This window comes from Xenopus tropicalis, chromosome 7, assembly GCF_000004195.4.
Source record: "Xenopus tropicalis strain Nigerian chromosome 7, UCB_Xtro_10.0, whole genome shotgun sequence".
NCBI lineage: Eukaryota > Metazoa > Chordata > Amphibia > Anura > Pipidae > Xenopus > Xenopus tropicalis.
In genome coordinates this window covers 16,511,207-16,534,797 of record NC_030683.2, presented here as the reverse complement: position 1 = coordinate 16,534,797, position 23,591 = coordinate 16,511,207, and the positions used below count along the sequence as shown (strand labels likewise).

The window sequence follows — 23,591 nt, the reverse complement described above, 5'->3', positions numbered from 1 at the left end:
GGCTGACACAGTGGGATGTGCGCTCCCTGGGATGTGCGCCAATGCCATGCAGGCACTTTCCCACAGCCATTAGGATAGTGTCCTAGGACGAGGCTGTAATTGTTGGGCAGTCTGAATAGCTAAGCCATACACAGGCAGATAAAAGCTGCGTAATTGGTCCTGCCAGACTGATTGAGCAGCTTATTAGCCCATGCACAGGGCCTCCCAACAACCTCCCCACTGAGGCCATAGATTGACCAGATATCTATCAGCCAGGTTACAAAATTCTGTCCGGCAAGGAGTGCACCCATGATCAGAGTTGTTTTCTCCCCTCCTGCCAAGGATCTAATTGTTGGCCTAGCTCCAAATGACTGGAATAGTCTACCATGTCAGTAGCCAAATTAGGAAAAGATATGCTCATTTGATGCCCTCGCCAACCACATGTATTAGTGTATTGTAATTGTAAGGCAAGTTGGTATCAAAAGAAACGACTGAGACTGTGAGCCAGTGTGTTCAGAATGGCAATGTGTTTATGTGATGAAAAGTCATGTGATTTTAAGGATTTGGATTCGATTCGGCACAAATCCTGAATTTGCTGCATCCCTACTATGTAGCCCTGTCACTGGGAACAATCGTGTAAGTCATTGGGGTGCATAGAATACGGAACTACTCACAAATCAGATTAAGTCTGCAGGGAGTGATCTATTTTAGCTCCTGTGTTGGACAGAATAGCAGCTCAGGCCCGGACTGGCAATCTGTGGATTCGGGCAAATGCCAGAGGGGCTGCTGTAAGGTGCCACAGACATTCACTATTAATTGGATTTATTGGGCTGGGGGGGGCTGTTTGTGCCTCTGGGTACTGGGAATGCCAGGGGGGCTGCTGTAAGATGCTATAGACAGTCACTATTTATTGGGCTGCTGAGGGGCTGTTTGGGCCTCTGCGTACTTGCAATGCCTGGGCCTATTTTGAATCCCAGTCGGGGACTGTAGCAACCAAGTTCCTTGTCTCGCCAGACCAAGAGGTTGCTGAGTGTCAGAGTGGATGTAGCCCATTTGGGAGCTGTATGACAGTGTGCAGCATCTTCATATGTAACATGTGGTTTTGCAACAGTTTTTAGCTTTGCAGCAAACTCACTGCTGAGCTGCGGCTGAATGAGCACAGATATGGGATGAATAGGAGCCAGAAAGATCCTCCTGTGGAGACGCCACTGGGCTGAGCATGATTTCCCAGCAGGTCTGGGGCCTTGGGGTGATTCCAGGACACTGCCTCGAGTTTGCATATGAGGCAGCATCTCCTGTTGTATGTGCCATGTGCCCCTGTAGATCTGTCCCCTCTATACCAACAAGGGACACTGGCACTCCTTAAAGGGATACTGTCATGATTTGTATGGGGTACTATTTATTTCTAAATTACACTGTTTACATAGCAAATAATTCCCTCTGCCATTTAAACGTTTATTCTTGAACCAACAAATGTATTTCTAGCTGTAATATTGGTGTGTAGGCGCCATCTCAGTGCATTATGCCTGAGTCTGAGCTTTCAGCCAGCGCTACACATTAGAACTGCTTTCAGCTAACCTATTGTTTCTCCTACTCCCATGTAACTGGAGGAGTCCCAAGCCAGACTTGGGTTTCTTACTATTGAGTGCTATTCTGATACCTACTGGGAGCTGCTATCTTGCTCCCTCCCCATTGTTCTGCTGGTTGGCTGCTGGGAGGGGATATCACATGGCTGTGTCACCCTGGTAAATGAAGAATATGGCTAGCCCCATGTCAAAATTAAATATAAAAAAATCTGTTTATATTTTTGAAAAATGGATTTCAATGGAGAATTTTGCTGGAGAGGTTCTTTTAATTGATAAGTTTTAAAAAAACATGTTTTCCCATGACAGTATTCCTTTCACTACTGAATCTGCCCATGTACCTTTATTTGGCTGGGAAAGGTCTGGTTAGTGGAAGGGCAGATAGAAGAGGATTTCAGCAGAAGAGAAAAGCAGTCAGGGGCAGGAAGCCCAGCAGGCTACAGAGGGAATGTTTCCGTTTATAAACTGAAGCTTTGGGAACAGTAATTCATTGCAGATTCAGCAATTACCCTGAGATACTTTAGTTCCCCATCTGCATAGAGAAGGGGAAGATCTGATAACAGAGAGGGATAACAACACAAGAATAGTCTCTTTGCCAGTGGTCGCAGGAAAGATTGTAATTGTTACCTGTATGGCCTTAAAGGTGGCCATACACGGGCCGACTATAGCTGCTGATATCGGTCCGTTGGACCGATTCGGCAGCTAATCGGCCCGTGTATGGGGAGAGCAGAGCGGCCTGGCCGACCGAGATCTGCACTGAAATTGGCCAGATCTCGATCGGCCAGGTTAGAAAATCTGGTCGGATCGGGGACCGCATCGGCTCGTTGATGCGGTCCCCGATCCGACTGCCCCATTGCCGCCCACATAATCCGATCGTTTGGCCCCAGGGCCAAACGATCGGATTATTTTTTTTTAACCTAAATGCTCCCTGATATCGCCCACCCGTAGGTGGGGATATCGGGGGAAGATCCGCTCGCTTGGCGACATCGCCAAGCGAGCGGATCTGCTCGTGTATGGCCACCTTTAGTCTCTCACTCAAAGCACTGCTTGATTGCTAGGGAAAATAAGACTATAGAAACCAGACATAATCATGATAAAACTAAAATAATACAGGTATGAGACCTGTTATCCAGAATGCTCTGGGGTTTTCCAGATAAGAGGTCTTTCTGTAACTTGGATCTTCATACCTTAAGTCTTCTTAAAAATGATTTAAACATCAATTAAACCTAATAGGATTGTTTTGCCTCCAATAAGGATTTATTTTATCTTTTATATTTTTGTTTTATATGTTTTGTTATTACAGAGATAAAGAAAGTAATGTTTACAAATTAGAATTATTTTCTTATAATGAAGTCTATGGGAGATGGCCTTTCTGTAATTCGGAGCTTTCTGGATAACGGGTTTCCAGATAACGGGTTTCCATTAAAAAAAAGTGTCTCAGAGTATTACTGTCTGCATCATACTAAAAGACAGGGTCGGACTGGGCTGCCAGGACAGTGGGAAAATACCCAGTGGGCCCCAGCCGACCCGGTGATGTTTCACATACGCGCATTCGGGGGAGGACGTCGGTGGGGGGCCCTTGCGGGGGGGTTAGAGGGTTGCGGCGGGGGCTCCTGCAGGGGACATGTCCAACAGAGATACTTTGGGGGGTGCGGGCCCAAGTGGGCCCTGCACCCCCCAGTACAACCCTGCTAAAAGATAATAAAGGTGAACTTCCCCTTGAAGGGTAATTCATTGTAATCAAATGGGCATGGTTGTGGGCTTCTTTCAGTAGTTAAATATAGGGGTGAATATATGTGAGAATATGGAAAGGTCTGGGGATAACAGGAAAAACTTGTGCACTGAAAGTTGTATTTGAAAGGGAAAGGCTTGAACCAGGGAGCAGAGTGGAAAAATACCGCTTGTGACATTCTTTAGATTGGATAAGATAATGTAAAATAAATGGCCCCAGACATTCCCTTAGTGACCCATATGCCAAACTGGGCCTGAGGTTCCCCAGTCTACGTGCCATGGAAGGACAGGTTTATCAACTTGTTTTTCCCCTTTATTTATGAATGTAAAACATAAAACAGGGCACAGTTCTCACAGTACATAGGGGTTTGTTTTCAGAACAGTGACCTGAGCAAGATTCCAATCTAACTCTATTAATAGGAGCAAGTTTAACCCCAGACCTTAGCCTTGGGCTAAAGCTTCTCGCCCCAGCACAGAAGTCATGGCTGCAGGCTGAAGCGACAACGCTAAGGTGCTACAGAAACCTTATTGGCAATGAATTATATCCTTATTCTTGGTAATTAGTTGAATAATTGAAGTACCTTGCACGCATAGAAAACAAAGCTTTATTAGTACACAGTCTGGTAGAGGAATAAATCATGGGGCAGGGATCAATGCTGCGTCTGCTTCTGAGGATACATTACATTACAATGTTGGGATGCGGGTGTAAAGTAATAACAGTGGGTGACTGGGCAAGGGGGTGGTTAAGTCAGGGTGATTCTGGATAAATGTGGGTAATGTGGGTGAGCCAAGCACTCTAGACTAGGCCTCAGTAAAGGTCACAGAGTGATCCCTGCAGCTGTATGACGTGCTGCCTTAGTATGTTATAGAAAGGCCAGTTCTAAGCAAGTTTTCATTATTTATTTTTCATCGTTTTTTAACTATTTGCCTCTTTCTTCTTTTTGCAGCTTTTAAATGGGGTCACTGACCCCTGAGCCAGAAAAACTATAGCTTTGTGAAGCTACAATTTAATTGTTATTGTTACTGTACATTACTAATTTTTATATTAAGGTCCTCTCCTATTCATATTTCAGTCTTTCATTCAAACCATGCCCTGGTTGCTAAGGTAAATGGATCCTAGCAACCAAATAGCTGCTGAAACTCCATGCTGAAGAGCTGCCTAACAAAAACTAAAATAATTAAAAAACTAGACCAACTGCAGATTGACTCACAATATTGCTCTCTATATCATACCAAACCTCTTTAAGGAAAACCATAAGCAGGGTTAGCACACCCTTGGATTTAGGATATCCTTCAGGCATGGCCCAACTGTGCCCCCCTTTAGTCACTTAATAAATACTTTACTGTTTACTCCGTTATCCCCACTCAATTCACTGGCTCTGTTGTACCCTCACCAAAAGCGGTGAATACTCAAGGTATATTTCTCCTTTTTATGGGTTTTGCCAACATGCAACATCACAGATGGAGACGGGCTCAGAAACTTGGCCCCAAGAAGTAGAACTTAAACCAATAGGAAGAGCACTTTCTGCCAGGTCAGTGCTGGGAATTCTCATAACAATGCCCTATATTTATGACTGAGGAAGTAATTTGAGGCAAGAAAAGGCAATGAATGGGCACTTTATAAGCGTGAAAGACTCCTTGGATCAGTATGGCAGGAATATGTGTGTTCCCCGTTGGCAGAGATAGCCCAGAGAATGTGGGACCTGAAAGTACCCAATAAATGGCTTGAGCAGTGACCTGCGGAGCAACTGCTGCTTGTTACGTAGTTACATAGGGTTGAAAAAAGACCAGAGTCCATCAAGTTCAACCCTTCCAAGTAAACCCAGCACCCACAACCTATACTGACCTATCTATACATTCACATACATAAACTATATATAGAACCACTAATACTAACTGTAGATATTAGTATCACAATAGCCTTGGATATTCTGATTGTTCAAGAACTCATCCAGGCTCCTCTTATAGGCATTAACAGCCCCCAGCCTAGGGCTGATTGGTTAAAGGCTGTGGCTATGTGCGCTCATTCCTGGGCCTCAGGTAGGAACAAATAACCTCAGATCATTCAAGGCTTAATGGCAATATGGGGAATATTCTTTAAAATTCAAATTTGTGTAATTTTCGTGGATTTTTCTACCACGGAAAAAAACTAAAAAAAGAACGAATGTTGACTTATTTATTCAAAGATCCAACTATAAAAAGCACAAACAAATAAAAATGCAGAACGAATTCAGATAAAAATACAAAAACCTCAAAACCCACAAATTAAATAAAGAGTGTTACAGTTTGCCCCGGGCAGCTCCCATCCACTTCTGCATGAACTCCACAGCTTTTAGATGTAGTCGTAGTTTTGTATTAGTGTTTTTCTTGATTTTAACATTACAAACAATTTGTGTTTTCAATTAGTAAAATGCATGATTTTTAGCACTAAAGTATGATTCATGAAAGCGAAAAAAATACAAACATTAGTAAATCTGGCTCCAAGTGTGCAGTAAATCAGCCGGCAGAGAAACACCAGTACAAGTGCTGTCATGGGATGGGAGGTGGCCTTGAAGATTTCAGGCACTTCTCTGCCAGCTAAAATATGCCCAGTGCCACAGGCTAAGCCTCCCCAAACCAAACACCTGTTAAAGTAAGCAGCCTCACTAATTACCTGCAGGGCTGCTTTAGAGTGCAATAGGCAGTCAGGGAGATGTTATTGGGATGTTGGGCCCATTAGTCCTGGAAATCCAGCCATTAGAGTTGATGCAGGGGCTGCCATCAGTAATCATGGGGCTCCATACTACTGTTAGCAGGGCCCTCCTCCCAGGCTCCCCAAAAAATAGCCCACCAATTACCAGGGTGCCCTGGCTCTGCCAACAAGTAAAATGGGGCCCTTATGAAAAAAATGGGCCACGCACATATTGTCATGCCTCTGATCTACCTAGCCACACCTCATGGTACCAGCATCCTGCCCATCATCCACCCAAACCCCTGCCCATTTGCTGCCAGCCCTACTCCCCCCATTGCTTAATTACCCTAACAACCAAGCAGCAGTCTGGAAATCAGAATGGAAGTTGAATCGTAGGGGGCATGAACAGAATTATAAGGAACAGAAATCATTTTGCTTTTGATTGCTATTACTTTGAAAGTCTTTTTTTTTTAAAGAGACCAACAAAAAGTTGCTTAGGGCAGTGTCGGACTGTGGAGTGCAGGGTCCATAGGGGCTGCCACCCCAGGGGTCCTGCAGGTGCCCCCACTGAGCCTCCCTTACCCCCCCCTGCAGGGTCCCCCACCCGACGTCCTCCCCTGAGGGCACATAAGTTTTACACGTCAGGGGAGGAACGGTCGGCCGGGGGTTTTTTCCTGGTGTCCCGACGGCCCAGTCCGACCCTGTGTTAGGGACTTTAGATTGTAAGCTCCACTGGGGTAGGGACCGATGTATAATTTCTGTGCTATAAAAGAATCATAATATATTGTATTTAATGGTAACTAAACTGCATAAGTCCTGGCCGACTCCTTCGTTCCTCACAGAGCAATCGTTTGGTTGCACCCCCCACTACTACTGCTGTTTCCCGCCTTAAACCTTTCTGCCCTGCTGCCCCTTACATTGGGAATGCCCTTCCCGATTTCCTCCGGAGAGAATCCTCCCTCAGTATTTTTAAAACTAAACTTAAAGACTCCCTTTTGGAGCACTCGCCCAGCACCTGATCTGGAAACTGGCACTTATATTGTAATGTCACCCACTGTGACCTACCGCACTTACACTTGCCCATTTGTGTCTGTTAGTTACCCCTCCCATATATATTGTATGCTCTATGGGGCAGGGACCTCCATCATCTTGTGTTTCTGACTCTTATTGCAACGGTACCTTGTATTTATTTGTATTTATTGTTATACTGTGTATTTATCTATTATTATCTTAATAACCCCCTGTTTGTATTAATGTATTCTACTGTACAGTGCTGCGTACATAAGTAGCGCTTTATAAATAAAGATATACATACATAAATCCATTGATGGCAGAACAATCCAATTATTTAGTTTTTCTAGTGTTACTTATTAGAAACACCCCAGTTCCAAAGCATTCCAGATCCCACACCTGTACAGTCGGTTCTGCCCCCTGACAGTATGTGACCATGACACGGCCAGTGTGCCTAATATCAGAGTAGTTCCACTGAGTCTGCACCTTTAAGGCTCAAATTACTGGAAAAAAAAAACCTCAGCACGCACACACCCCTTAGCAGATCCCTATTTACATACAAATACTCCATGGGCTCCCATTTGCACCATTCACTGGCTGCAGAGCTGTGCCAAAGGAGTGTGTAACCCAATCCGGCGAAACTTTAAATGGATGTCCCAGCACTGATAAGAAAGGATTCAGTTGTTGTCTTCAGGTCACTGCTGTTGTCTGTCTTTTTGGGTCACTCCGTTCCACCTCTCTCTGTTTAAAGGGATTTGTGAGGATTTGTGCAGGAGCTGCCATGGCTGGGATATATGATCCGTCACAAGGCAAACTTCCGAGGATCCTGAATTTTTAGTTTGTGGGAAACAGTCTGCAGGTTTCTTTTTTTGATTCTGACCCTAAAAGCTGCACAAAGGATTACTGGATAACATGGCTGTGGTGGCAAGTAAGGCATTTACCCTGTGTGTGTGATTTGTGCTTTGAAATTCTGTCCCCTTTAGACACACAACCCTGACTTTAATCGGTCTCCTAAAATAAAAAAGGGCGAGGCGGTAAGATGATCTGTGTTTTTTTGCTCTTGTTAGATACAGTATGATCCTAGTTGGTTGCACCGGGTATTTATAGATGATTTCTGGCTAGTAAAGCTAAACACCCCCCTGATCTGGGGGCTTCCTGACTTCAGGCGAATGGAAATTTCTGTGCTACGTTGAGTTTCCCTCGCTGAAAGTAATGGAAAAAGCAGAGAGAAAATGCCTTAATTGCAGCTTGGTGGGAAGGTAATGAGTAGTTGTGAAATTTTAAAAAAGAAAAAGTAGTTTAGAGTTCTGTTGAACTTTGCTTTGCCTTACCTGCCGCTCTGCAGTGGAAAAAATGCAATCCTGGGACAGGGGGGGTAGATGGACAGTGTCACTTATGGAATGCAGGAGTCTAACCTAAGGTGCATGTTCCCTGGGGCGGGGGGAGCTAAGTTAACCCTGTTTTTGTCTGATTTTTATTTAATATCGGGAAGAGAAGGGTGAAACTGGCAATGCAGGGATCTAAGGGGGGGCGGATGATCAATAAACCATGGATGATATATACATACTGAACATATCTAACAATGTTTACACCTTATAATATGTCCTATGTACTTTCATCTGTCCTCCCTCCATCAAGGGACCCCTGCTGAGTTTCAAAACAGCTTTACAACAGGAGGTCAGGACCAGCTTCCTGCTTCATTGTCTTATAGAAAGTGCAGTTTAGACTATTTCTAGTTGTTTTCAGTTTAATACATCTATGTATGTGGATTGTACTAGGCGTCATTTACTGTATTGGTACTGTATTCCTGTTTGGCACGGCGGCACAGATACCCCTCCACATGGCTAAACACTTTGTATCCTGGGATTTTCTGCCCTTCCACGTACCTATTGGTATTACACATGAGCACCCATATGTCACCCATCTATTGCACTTGACTTGCTTATAAGCTGTGCAAACGTGGTGTAACTGATGGGTAGTGTGTATAGTGAGCTGATACTGTGTCAGCTGAAGGGGCTGTAACTGTGGGACAGGGTGTATAGTAAGGCAAGATAGTGTCAGGGGAAGGAGTTATAACAACGGGAGTTATAAAAGGGTGAGAAGGTGTCAGTAATGTTTTCTATCAGTTTTATCCAACCTTCTGCTCAAAGCTATTATTTAACTACAGAATATTGGGTCCTGTTCTGGGAGCTGTAGCTGAGCAATAACTGCAGTGCTACAGGTTGGACCGTGTCCCTTTAGTAGGAGTAATGTGGATGCTGAGAAGTTTAATAAGAAGGCAGATTGTGTTGGAATAAACATTTTAGCTACAATATGCAGAGATCTGGCGGCTGGGGGTGTGGAGATAAGTTGGCAGCAGCCTCGTGGGATCTAACAGCTGGCATGCCGGCTAGGCTTCATATGATAGGCTAAATCCTGTGCCGCCTGTTGCTCAGTCTGGCAAATCTTTATGGTGTCCGAATGGTGAGTTGCAGCCCGGCCCTCCTGCTAGGACAATGTAATTGTTTAAAAAAAAAGTCAGTTAGAATATTTTTAATGGCTATGGGCAGTGCCAGGTGAACTGTTACCCATCTGTGTGCCACAGAGTGTACTGCAGTATGGATACTTGGCATCCCATGATATAACTCAGCACTGGGGAGCAGGGCATTTCAAAGGCTGCCCTGCAAGGTGCACTGTTCCTGGGGCTGGTAAATCGGTGGCTTTGTGTATGTGTGAGTACAGCAGAGTAAACAGAGCACACACACACAGAGCACATTGTACTTGCCCCTGGAACTGCCGTCTTTGGTTTCTTTTAAAAGCCTCACAGTGGAATAGAGACTCCAGAGCTTGGCATGCACTGCCAGTACTACCATGGCTCAGGGGTTATACAGACAAACAGAAAAGCCACTTTGCAATATATCAATTGCACATTTCCAGTGTTTGTAACTGTAATTGGTACTAAAAACAAGATCTTTTTAATATTCTCTGCACTGCTGGTTCTGACTAAATGTACTATTGGAGCAACGCAGTCAAGACTCCATTTATCCGCTTCTGTGATTCTCCTCCTTTACAGATCTGTTACTTACAGAACATTATGGACATTATGGAGGCGTCTCTAGCTGCTGTCCTATTGCCATGCTAGAGAGGAAAGCACAACAGTGCTGATAGTCATGACTGCAGATACACTCAGTACTAAGGTTGCAGGGAGTGGAGACAGTGTATATAGCAGCGCCGGCCAAAGAGTGACCCTGCCAGGGGACACATGAATGATAATGCTAAGGCAGTCCCATTCATAGAGCAGCGTGTTCCACATGTATTTTATGCAAGGCCCCTTATTTCAAGTTCAGGATTACCAGTTTTCGGGAAGGTGTGCTACTAAGTACCCAGTATAAATCCTTGTTTCCCTGTGTGATACTTTCCCTTTAATGCAAATATCTCTTCCCACACTGTATCATGCACTAGTTCCGACTACTGCCCTGCCTGCAGGCAATTCCACAAGCCTCTCTTTCTCTTCCCTGGCTGCGACATCAAAGGATTGTATTCAGCAAGGGAGCAGGGTATTGTAGGATTTGGGTGATTGTTATTAATCTTCTCTTTTTGACATCGGGCTGCAAACCTGCTGCAAACAAACTTGAAAGGGGTTTATTTTCCCTTTGGTCTTCTCTGAGTTGAGCGGGTAAGGGTATTGGAATGAAACAATAACAACATCTTGTGCTTTTATGCAGTAGAAAGGGATATGGCACCAAGTGGTAAACAATATCAAATTTTATATCTGTTGGGTTTATTTTGGACAGTTCCATGTCTTTGGGACTCTCCATATTTTTGAGATTCGTATTCACTATGGCAGGTGTAAAGACAAATTTGAAGCACAAACGTGCCATGCAGAAATGTTATGCTTCCGTTTTCTTGCCCTTAGTGCCACTGCGCCGCTTGCACGTTAATGTGAATCAGACATAGTTCACATGTAAAGCGGCCATACGTGGCCAACTTGGCAGACTTACTGGCCTAAGTATGGTGCCTGTCCAACAGCTTGCCAATATGAATGGGAGAGGTAAAAAAATCCCTTTGGGCAACAACAGTATTGGTGTGTTAATGTGGCCTTTACCCAAGTGGTCCAAGTAGGCCCCCATTGGGACTGGATGTGGCCCAGCAAGTAGGTGACCAAATCAAACTATAACCGCACTCATTTTATGACTTTGCCAAAGTGATGGACCAGCTTTAAAGTATAGCACCCCTTTCAGTGTTCTGAGCACACTTGAGACATTGCAATTACACTGGAATTCTAGGGGCAAAAAAGCTTTATTTTGTATTGCTTATTACTTTGAATGATGTGTTCAAAAGTAACCGCTTGTTAAATCTAAGCAAGCATCTACCTGTCCGGCCCCTTTCCACCATGTGTTTCATGTCGTCTAGTGATAAGAGTCAAGGGGATGATTTGATGAGGAACAGTTGGGGTCGTAGATATTCTGGCCCCAGGCATTGGAGAAAGCTTGAGTTCACAATTAAACAAAATTGGTACATGCAACCTGTGGTATTTCTAGTGGTGCTGAGTATGCTGGGAGCATGGTAGGTCAGCGACAGCTTGTCGGCTGCAGTTTAGACATTCTTATTTATGTTATATTGTCCACAGGCTCAGAGGTGTGATATAAATTGTGCAAGCCTGCAACTGACTGGAAATACAGAGCTCACACTTAAATGGGTTGTTTACCTTTAAATTAACTTTTGATATGATGTAAAGGGTGTTATTCTGAGACAATTTGCAATTAGTCTTCATTTTTTATTATTTCTTCTTTTATTATTTAGCAGTTTTTGAATGATTTTGAGTTTTGTTCAGCAGCTCCCCAGGTTGGCAATTTAGCAGATATGTGGTTACTACTCATATTAACCCCCATTTGAAAGCTAGAAAGAGTCAGAAGAGAAGGGCAAATTATTCAAAAACTATAAAAAAAGGTTTAAAATAAAGTCCATTTGAAAGTTGTTAAGAATAGGCCATTCTATAACATATTGAAAGTTAATCTGAACCTTTGATTCTAAATATTTGATTGGTTGATAGCCTTGCTGCTTGTATCGCCTGGTCATACACAGGCTGATACAATCTGCCGACCCCCTTCTAAACTGGAAACTTACTGGTCAATGTATGGAACCCTTGGGAAGACCTGTCTGACCAATACCTGTTCAGAAATCCAGCAGGTATCTGCTATCCAGCCCAATTTGGTCAAATATCTGGTTGGCCATGTGGGGCAAGCCTCGCCAAAGAAATGGATCTTTATGTGCATGGCCAGCTATTCTGCAGCAGCTACAAGGCAGAAGGCAGGACAGCGCTGTTATACATAATAAGAAAAATCTAACCTTTATATTACATACAGTGGCATAACTGTAGAAGCAGACCCCACGTTCACTGTGGGGGCCCGGAGCACAGAGTCAGCTTCCTTTATAGTTGTAGAAATCCCCTCTTTACAGCCGCTCTTTTCCTAAAAGCAAGTGGGTGACTCAAGCTGCGGGGGAATGGGGGACGGGAGTGGGGTGGGTAGCAGGGAGAGTTGCTTTGCACGCCAGGCCCCTCTGAAGATTTTTTTGGTTGGGTGAAAAGTAAATATATTTTTTCCAATGACATTTTTCTGTTCAATGAACCTTCCCTGTTGCTACAAGCCAAGAGCATTTGTTTTTTCTAGCCTGCTCCAAAATCAGCCTAGAGAGCTTCAAGGGCCACCAGTGTGACATGCCTGCGCCTGATTGGTAAATGCATCCAAGGGATCAATGGTATTTATGTTCTGAGCCCTGACACCTAATCATTTCTCACTAGTACTGGTTAAGTATTGACTGTTCTATATGTAAAAGGCCTGTGGTGTTTTCATAGCACTAATTAGATATTTAAGAGCTGACAGGAGGCATTTGCTACAGTGGTATTTTGGGAAGAATGGGAGAAGTAGTTTGCTAAAGCAGTATTTTATAGAGGTTGCATTTTGTCTTACACTTTCCCATTGGTTATCTTAGGGGAGGATGCGATGACAGGAGACACTGATAAATACCTGGGACCTCAGGACCTGAAAGAACTTGGAGACGACTCTTTGCCTCAAGAAGGATACACAGGTTTCAGCATCGGAGCCAGATCTGCCAGGTAGGGTGGGTCTGTATAGCCCTTACACATTGACATGCCATATCATTAAATATACTCAGCGCAATATCTGCTTCCTTGCAAACCATGATATTCTTTTGGTGCAATAGCTGAGGATCTTGTATATAGACCCTACATTGTAACCTGGGCTATGGCACATCTGCAGTGTCATAGACAGAATAGAAAGGGAAATAAAGACCATATTTGTATTTGCTATACCTTTATCAGTATATTGCACCACATTGCTTTGCATGCATCTCCAGCAACCCAACAGACCAGTCCATTTCTCAGGATATGACATTTTGCTTGTGGAATGCGAGCCTGTCCAATCTCACTGGCAGTGATACCGATGCCTGCAGTCCTCCTAAATTCTGAGATCAGAAATCCAGTCTCCTGTCCAAGAGCCCGAAACAAACAAAGCTGTGTGCCTCTGCTCGGTGATCCAGACTGTGCCACTTATCTGCACTTTGTTTGCCGACAGGGAAATCATGTTCTCAGGCTAATAATTAAGCCTTTCTATTCTTACATGGACGGTGGCTTTTAGTGTGCCACTCCCTTGCCATGCTGTAGGGTAGGGCTTGGTGTTTAATATTATTAGTCAAGTGATGTTGACCAGTCTCAGCTACGACTCCAACCCTCCAGCTGTTGTGAGTTATGGACCATAATCCCCACTTTGTCAATCACCGGTGCTGGAGGGCTGTGAGTCGTGCATACGTGGGGCAGCTCACATGTTGGGGCAGCTTCTCAAGGCACTTTGGAACTTCTCTACTGTGCTATATGCAAGCCCAAATTAACCATGTTGCAAATGATCTGACTTTACAGCTTTGGATAGTAAATCTTTGCATGTACTCAGTCTGATTTTTGTTTCGCTCTCTGTTTTTCCCCATCGATCATTATAAATGTCTTTTTATCTAGTCCTAAAATCAGGTAAGATGGCTTGGCCACAGGCTGTTGGTTTTAACCATTGTTTATTTCCATCCCATTTAGTCTGTATTGTGCAGTGCTGTGTTAATGAATTTTAGTTTTTTATGTTCAATATCATTTAATAACCTTTTTATATCTCTGTATATGCATCAACCTGCCTTGTGAAAAATGGGTACCCTAAATAAAAATTGCCCTTTTATGAAGAACATGTTGTAAGCTTCAAAGATATAGAAATAAAGATTCCCACCCCCACCATAAAAATATATGTAGTAATTATAGTGCCATAATTATGTTGACACACTATATAGCCAAAAGTATCCAGTCACCTCTCACAAAGTCACACGTTCTTACTTGGAACGCTCACTGCCAAATTCCAAACTGTCTCTGAAAGAGACATCAACATAAAGTATTCATCGGGGGCATGGCTTTGTTGTCTATCAGCAGCCATATACAAGCCTAAACTTATCCCACACAATCCAAGCTTTACCTGGAATTGCAAAAAGGTTACAGCCATTGGGCCCCTAGATTTCTAGAATTCAAACAACCTGAACGCAAAATACAACTGGAAAATTTAATAAAGGAAAAACAATTGACTAGGAATGTTTTTCATGCCAACTGTGAGCCAGGCCTCTTTCTACAACATGAGTGTCCGACCTCACTAATGCCATATATTGGAAAGCCTTCTCTAGAAAGATGAGGTCTGTCCAATGTCGTATTAATCCCCTTGGTTTGGACAAATGTTGGACAAACAGGTATCCAGATACTTTTGGAAATAGAGTGCATGTATAACGTTACTTTATAGAATGCGAGGAAAACTGCACATGCAGTACCTTGCTTATAAATTCAAGATATAAATCTAAAAATATCTGTGCAATTTACAAAATGATCCTTTATTGAAGAGCACATTTTTAAGCAGCTTTTCATGTTTCAAGAAATTTGGATTATCTGTCCTAGAATACAGTTATACTCCCAAGAATGTAAACAAATGCATTTGAAACATGAATAGGTACTGGCCAACAGTTGGATCTAAGTGCCAATATTTGTATAGTCACTCTTGAATTGAGAACATGAGGTGCAGCGTTAGAAGTCCAAAATTACAGTGTAGCATAAAAAGGATACTGAGATACTAATGGGCCAAAAAGTCTAAAGTACAGTTGGGTCAGTATAAAGATGTATTTCATAACATTCACAAATATATAAGTAACACAATAATTTAGCTGGCTGAAATTGTGTATAACCTTGTTATATGTTTCCCTACATGGTTGTGTCCTAGGCTCATAGAAAAATTGATGGCACATGAGAGCCAGGAGCTGATGGGGTCTCATAGATTAAGTATTTCAGCCTAGAAAACGATGTGGGGGTTCAGCACACAATTCCACATGCAGGGATTGAGGGATATGAATAAATGGTGTACTTGATGGTAACTGAGGGCATTTGTGTCTAAACAGATGGGGTTTCAGAACTCCTGGATCTCTAGTAACCCTTATATTAGAACATTTATGGTTTAGGCTGGCCGTGTATATTACAAAAGGTGGCATAATCTAGCTTTTGGGAAATCTGCCATCCATATATTTTCCCTAAAACCTTCAAACTCATAAGAGTTCTTTCAGAAGGCTTATTGACAGGTGTGAATGCAAAAAATATTGAGTTGTCCATAAATAAAGCCTTACGATAGATATGGCTTGTTTTCCTGAAACTGTTGCTTATGTATTTGTGAATGTTACTGGTACACCAGTTTGTATATTAGACATCTGAGTTCAGTCTAAACTATCTATATTCGAGGCAAAATTAGCTCAGGAGATTGCATAAAGAGAATCTGAATAATGGTCCCAAGAGCTGGTGGGAGATATGTTGGACATCTTTGGTTGTCTTAGCAGTTCCATCTGTCTGTGTGTGCGTAGCTGGGATGTCATATTGCCCTCTGAACTAAAAGCATGCCTTCCCCTGCTTTATGTCAATGGAAATATATTGCTTGGAAATGCATTTTGCAAAACATATTGCCTTCATTGGTGTCTGGAGAATAAATTCTTCGTTCCTCAGGAGCAAGTTGCCATGTTCAACTAGCACTTACTTCCCTGGTTTAAATTCCAAGGCTCCTCTGTGGAAAACCTGTATAACATGTATTAATGTTCCAGCTCCCTTGTTGCAATTTATAAATTTTGTCTTATCAAGTGTGCTTACCAGTCCAATGGATGGAGAGGTAGCACGTGCCATGTGATTGGGCAATTTAGCAATTTTACACCAAACATGGCCATTTTGCTTAGTGTATTGGGGGCCCCAAGTAACAAAATTAAGTTGAAAAGCCCTTCTGCTAATCTGATAAAGGGGCGATCCGGGCCTCCTGTTGCTCCAGTGATACTTCGCATGATTTTTTGTAAAACACAGGAAGTGATTTGGGCAACACTCCTATAGTAGTTTGGTTGTATTGCCAAATACTCAATTAAACCAGTTACTGCAGTTTTTCTATTAATATGTCCCTGCCTGTAGGTGAGGTTCTGGGATGTACTTCTGTGGTTTTAGTCTTACCTTTGGAGGCAATATGTGGTTTGGAAAATGCTTGTTTCCTAGTCATAAATTTCCAATGTTTTAATGGGTTCTTAGTTCAGAGTTTGAGATCATTTTAGATTAAATGGATTTGATGTGATTTATTGTCTGTTTTTGTATTTATTTGTTTTAATCTACATGCACGTATCTGTAAAATGCCAGAGATTCCTTTCAGTAAACCTTTATTGAGTTGTGCGTTGGCCTTTGCCGAGTGGCTTGAGTGATAGTGAACTTCTAAATTATTTGGCTTTTAGAGTTTGGCAATGACTTTGCATGGAATGTTGCCAGTCATGTACCTTCCAGGGTGTAAGTTGTGTGTTTACCACACCAGTTCCGGTTACTGCCATATACCTCCAATAAATGGGCATCAGTATCATTGGCTCAGCAGCTTGCCAAGAGGTTCAGAGTTTTTATGCCAATTCATCATTTTCCTTTATATCATATGGATAATTCTGTTTTCTGCAAAGAATATTCCTTTCCATGCTGTCTCGCTCTGAACTCATCCATTTTTCATGAAAGCCTTCAGATTTATTTCACTCATATATCTTGCTTGCCCTGGAAGCTACATTCATTGTATCCCTTTTTTTTTTGTTTGTTTGTTTTTTTCGTTCATCTCATTGTCATCCACGTGTGCTGTGGTATTTTGTAAATGCAACAGTCTCCGCTCCTTCAGTTCGGATAGGTCCTACACACTAAACCGAAGTTCCTTTGCTCGGGACAGTATGATGATTGAAGAACTTCTTGCACCTTCCAAAGATCAGGTGAGTAGATTTGATTCTTGTGTCATCTTCTTAAGCTGGCCATACACGCACCGATAATATTGTATGGAACCTTGTTTCCTACAATATTCGGTGCGTGTATGGCAAGTCGGCGAGTCGACCGATATCGCAGGAGGCTGCTGATATCGGTCGACTCACCGATCGGGCGGGTTAAAAGATTTTGATCGGGCGCCATAGAAGGCGCCTGATCAAAATCTCCCTTCATGGCTGAATCGGCAGAAGGAGGTAGAAATCCTATTGTTTCTACCTCCTTATCTGCCGTTTCAGCCCTGAACGTTAGTGGCGGATTTAGCGATCTTTCGTGCAACCGATGGTTTAGGGATCATATTATCGATTTAAGCAATTTTTTTCTGGGTATTAAAGGAACAGTAACACCAAAAAATTAAAGAGCTTTAAAGTAATAAAAATATAATGCACTGTTGCCCTGCACTGGTAAAACTGGTGTGTTTGCTACAGTAACACTACTATAATTTATATAATAAGCTGCTGTGTAGCCATGGGGGCAGCCATTCAAGCTGGAAAAAAGGAGAAAAGGCACAAGTTACATAGCAGATAACAGATAAGTTCTGTAGGAATACAATAGTGTTTTATCTTTTATCTGCAATGTGCCTGTGCCTTTTCTCCTTTGAATGGCTGCCCCCATGGCTACATAGCAGCTTATTTATATAAATTATAGTAGACTTTCTGAAGTAAACACACAACTTTTACCAGTGCAGGGCAGCAGCACATTATATTTTAGTTACTTTTATACACTTTCATTTTTTGGTGTTACTGTTCCTTTAAAAGGCCAGATCCTAGTGTAAAGTAGGCTGAATTGCAAGCAGATCTGAGCATGAGCGGAACCAGGAGTGGTTTGAGTGGATTGGGGCATGTTTAAATATGTCCAGAACTTCCACTGAGAAACATAGGCTGATGTGAAAGATGAATACAGGTATGGGATCCGTTATATGGAAACCGATTATCCAGAAGGCTCCAACTTACGGGATGGCCATCTCCCATAGACTCCATTTTAATCTAATAATTACATCAGTACCTTGTACTAGTGTCCTCCGCGGAACCAATTTCCAGGTCCCGATCATTCTGGAGAACAGGTTTCATACTTCATATATTGTGCCAGAGAACACAATTCTTTGCTCTTTAGGTATGAGATTTTTTTTCTTGATGTTAAACTGGCAAGAATACCGTAGGCACTGTAAGGTTCATTTACTAATGCTTGATGCAAAAAGGGTGCAGAATTGCAACAATATAAATGCTATATAGAAAGAGCTTGCATTAATTGCGTGCTACTACACTTGCTTTGTGTGCCGATATGCCTGCTGTGTTTTCGTTGTACAGGTATTGGACCCCTTATCTGGAAACCCATTATCCAGAAAGTTCTGAATTGCGAATAGGTCATCTCCCATAGACTCAATTTTAATCAAATTATTTACATTTTCAAAAATTATTTCCTTTTTCTCTGTCATAATAAAATATTACCTTATACTTGATCCCAACTAAGATATAATTACCCCTTATTGGGGGCAGAACAGCCCTATTGGGTTTATTTCATGGTTAAATGATTCCCTTTTCTCTGTAATAATAAAACAGTACCTTGTACTTGATCCCAACTAAGATATAATTACCCCTTATTGGGGCAGAACAATCCTATTGGGTTTATTTAATGGTTAAATGATTCCCTTTTCTCTGTAATAATAAAACAGTACCTTGTACTTGATCCCAACTAAGATATAATTACCCCTTATTGGGGGCAGAACAGCCCTATTGGGTTTATTTCATGGTTAAATGATTCCCTTTTCTCTGTAATAATAAAACAGTACCTTGTACTTGATCCCAACTAAGATATAATTACCCCTTATTGGGGGCAGAACAGCCCTATTGGGTTTATTTCATGGTTAAATGATTCCCTTTTCTCTGTAATAATAAAACAGTACCTGTACTTGATCCCAACTAAGATATAATTACCCCTTATTGGGGGCAGAACAGCCCTATTGGGTTTATTTCATGGTTAAATGATTCCCTTTTCTCTGTAATAATAAAACAGTACCTTGTACTTGATCCCAACTAAGATATAATTACCCCTTATTGGGGGCAGAACAGCCCTATTGGGTTTATTTCATGGTTAAATGATTCCCTTTTCTCTGTAATAATAAAACAGTACCTTGTACTTGATCCCAACTAAGATATAATTACCCCTTATTGGGGGCAGAACAGCCCTATTGGGTTTATTTAATGGTTAAATGATTCCCTTTTCTCTGTAATAATAAAACAGTACCTGTACTTGATCCCAACTAAGATATAATTACCCCTTATTGGGGGCAGAACAGCCCTATTGGGTTTATTTAATGGTTAAATGATTCCCTTTTCTCTGTAATAATAAAACAGTACCTGTACTTGATCCCAACTAAGATATAATTACCCCTTATTGGGGGCAGAACAGCCCTATTGGGTTTATTTAATGGTTAAATGATTCCCTTTTCTCTGTAATAATAAAACAGTACCTGTACTTGATCCCAACTAAGATATAATTACCCCTTATTGGAGCCAAAACACTACTATTGGGCTTAATTATTGTTTAAAAAAAAAAATTTGGTAGACTTATGGGCAGATTTATCAAAATGTGAGTTTACCGCATGGTAAATAAAAACTCACTCACTTTCTAGTCATTCCTAGGGAATTTTTAAAAGTGTATTTATCAAATGGTGAGTTCTAACATTCACCCATTGATAAATACACTTCTAAAAATCCCATAGGACTCAATAGAATGTGGGTAGGTTGTTATCTATTAATCTCTTAACTCACATTTTGATAAATCTGCCCCTTTAGGTAGGAGATCCGAATTACGGAAAGACCCCTTATCCGGAAAACCCCAGGTCCCAAGCATTCTGGATAATAGGTCCCATACCTGTACAAGGTATGGAGCACACAGTTTGCAAGGAAGTGCTATATTCAACATTTCCATTGACCAGGCAGTAATTACAGGGTTCCCTCTGTGGATTTTGTGCCAGCAGAATCGCCTGTAATTAAAGGGTGTGTATGTGTGCGCCCACGGTCTGCCCGCTTACTGCTTCTTATATCTAAGGTGCAAGATGTGCAGAAATACCTGCCTTCATATTTTGTGCTGGTATGTGGAGCCTGCAGCTTTGCTGCTGGAATTCTGGGAAAATATGTTGCATTGTGGGTACAAAACATGGCTGCAGTGATATTTATGCACATTGCCCATCGTCGAAAATGAGCCCTAATGGGCAAAGCAGTTGGGTTAGCTGGAAGTAATTTGTAAATAAATAATTGTTCTATTTCTTCTTAGTAAATTGTTTGGGAATTCTTAAGCCAGATGAGTAAACTTTGCTCTCCAAAGCCACATATATTACAGCTTCCTGCGTAGTCTGTTTCCAGGCCTGTGTCTAGATTTATATACATGATATAAGTAAATAGAACTATGCGCTGCAGGCCTGGGTACTGTATACCAACTGACCTTTTCAAGATTAGTCACAAATTAATCATGTTGCCTGTTCCACAAACACTCTACAGCCGCTCTTCCCAGGCTCTTGGCCAAGCAGAAGGAAAGAATACAGTCATACAGTATGTACATATAGTTTTATATATATTTAACCCCTATTAATAGCACATACAAACTAATCTTCTGCAATTTTAATTTATTGCAAAGAGTACTAAATATCTAACACACAAATAATGTATATTTTATTTTACACTCCATCTGCAGAATTTACTAAGTTGAAAGGGGTTTACTGAAAGTCTAGTAACCCAGAGCAACCAGTCAGATTCTTGCTTTCAGACGAGTGACTAGTAAATGATTCCTGCTGATAGGTTGCTATGAGGTTACTAGATATGTTGCAGGCGTTACCAACGTTATATAAGTTTTTTTTAACTTATATAAACTTTAGGGGTTGGAACTGCGCGGTTTTAGGGAAGCTGACTTCTAAATCTGGTCTGAACCAGGGCTGCTGTGGTGATCAACATAGTGTAAACTACCCAGGACCCACAGAGTGGGGGACAGTAAAGGTGGCTGATTCTAGCTACTGATATTGGTCCTTTAGACCGATTCAGCAGCTTATCGGCCCGTGTATGGGCACAAACAACGGGCCTGCCCAACTGACATCTGGCCTGAAATCAGCCAGATCTCGATCAGGCAGGTTTAAAAATTAGCCGGATCGGGGACCACATTGGCTTGTTGATGCGGTCCCCAAACCAACAGACACCTATACCCATCGTTCTAATTTGGCCCTGGGGCCAAACGACCAAATTAGCCTGATATCGCCCACCTATAGGCGGGGATATTGAGAGAAGATCCGCTCGCTTGGCGAGGTCACCAATCGAGCGGATCTTAGTATGTATGGCCACCTTAAGGCATGTTGGCTGCACTCATATGATGCCCAGACCACAGCTTGGGTCAAAGTGACAGCCCACTTGACAGTGTGACTGGGGATTGACCAGATACCGTATCTACTAGGTTTAATAATCCCTTTAGTTCAGAACTGTATTGGGCCCTGTTGGGTCTCTATACGACCCTGTTATGATTCAGTTGTTGGCCCTGGTGCCATACGATTTTATCAACTCAATTTGACCCAAAGCTGGCTGATGAGATTATTTCCGTGTATGGCCAGCTTTAGGGGCTCAGATTGTGTCTCCAACTAATGGCAGCAAAGAATCATCAACAGTCTTATAATATGATATAAAAACAGTACATTTATAAAAGGTCTGTACTTGAATCTGGTAAGGTAAATCCACAGTGAGGATGCGAGTACACATCAAACTCAATAACTAAAATCTCAATAACAAAAAAACTAGCAACCATCTGCTCACAGGCAGACCTCAGGCAGCTGTCAGGCAGATAAATAATAGATTTCAGTGAAGTTGGAGAAGGCTGCTGGCAGAAATACATCTTTGAGTGCACCTGGCCTAACAGGTAATTGGGATCCACTCAAGAAGGATTAACTGTATAATGTGAGTCACAATAATGTCTCCTTTGTAACGATACCGCCAGCAAAAGGTTTCAGTTTAGTGCAAAATTAAAAATTAATCTTGCTTTTTTTCCCATTAAGGCAAGTGATATTCTATAAATCAATTGATCAGAGTGGGGCTTAGAAAAAGGGTCAGACTATAGCTATCTGTGCAGTTATTGGGGCACAGGTTCCCCACCCTTGTGGCACACCCCGCTTATGGCATGTTAATATCGCCCAAAATGGGTAAGCAATGATAGTATTGACCCACAGTTATTTAAGCACAATTAACAGAGCCCTAGGGATTTAAAGAATGTCCCTAATATTGCAATATGCTCTATGTATGTGAATGACACAGCAACTTCATTCACATAAAGGGTCGAGTGCATGGGAAATAGTTTGTGGCTGGTTATGGATATACAAAGCTTTAGTTTATGTGACCTTTGAGTTACAATGTAATTAAGTCTAGAAATAAATAAATACCAATCCGTCTTCCTGGCTTAAAGAGATTTCTGATTCTTATGAAAAAGCGGTCAGAGACCCACTCATTTTGACCTGATTTTTTTTGGATCTTGGGTTGAGAGTAGATCACGAGGGCCCTGGTTGTAAGGGGAGCTGACTACTGTACAAGGACCAACCCGATTTTCCACCATAACCTGATTTATTATAATATAATGATATTACATAAATATTAAAGCCTTTATAAAAGCTTCTACTGGACAGCCCTTTTATAATAAATTACTGATATGGGGCCTTATTTGTAAGCAATAGGGTAAGGTGCAAAAAACTGTCATAAAGCCCTGTGTTTTTGCACTTTCCCATGTGTTGCTCCTAGACACAAGCACAAAGAGTTAAGCCTCACTATATATACAGCATTCCTGCATACAGCATTGTTGCCTACCTAAGGGGCAGGACAGACAAGAAATGCCCCTACCTGTAATGTCATTCAGAGCATGCAAGCAGGGGACTCCCAGGGTAACACCATGCTAAGGAGTCTTGTAAGAGCCACAGGGCCTAGGGCTTTAGATTCCCTATAAAGATAGAATACACGCACCCATGTTTTAAAAAGGGTTCAAATATCCCTTCAGTCTTTTCAACACTGGAATTGTCCATATGTTGGAATTTTAAAGAAATTAACTTATGGACTTTGGACAGTTGCCCTGACATTGACGAAAGCCAGACCTGGACAGAGGCCAAGACATTGCTAAAGATTCGAGATTCTCCCCTTCCATGTATAGTTTGCTTACAAACCTCTGTGCATTTTAGCCTTATCCTAATCTGTATTATATTAAACCCAGTTACTGGTACCCCACAGTG

General features: G+C 42.0%; 1 protein-coding gene across 24 annotated transcripts in view; it reads left to right on the top strand.

The window, feature by feature from the left end:
* ank3 (ankyrin 3, node of Ranvier (ankyrin G)) overlaps positions 1 to 23,591 on the top strand; it is a 244,965-nt gene that overhangs the window by 168,757 nt on the left and 52,617 nt on the right. For 16 of the 24 annotated variants that reach the window (XM_031905285.1, XM_031905295.1, XM_031905289.1 and 13 more), the window contains 2 exons: positions 12,949 to 13,072; positions 17,196 to 17,298. In XM_031905285.1, coding sequence (XP_031761145.1) covers positions 12,949 to 13,072; positions 17,196 to 17,298 — 227 coding nt within the window. Of the gene's footprint in view, positions 1 to 12,948; positions 13,073 to 13,984; positions 13,997 to 17,195; positions 17,299 to 20,844; positions 20,896 to 23,591 lie in introns of all 24 variants that reach the window. The other 8 variants (XM_031905302.1, XM_031905301.1, XM_031905299.1 and 5 more) reach the window with 3 other exon arrangements.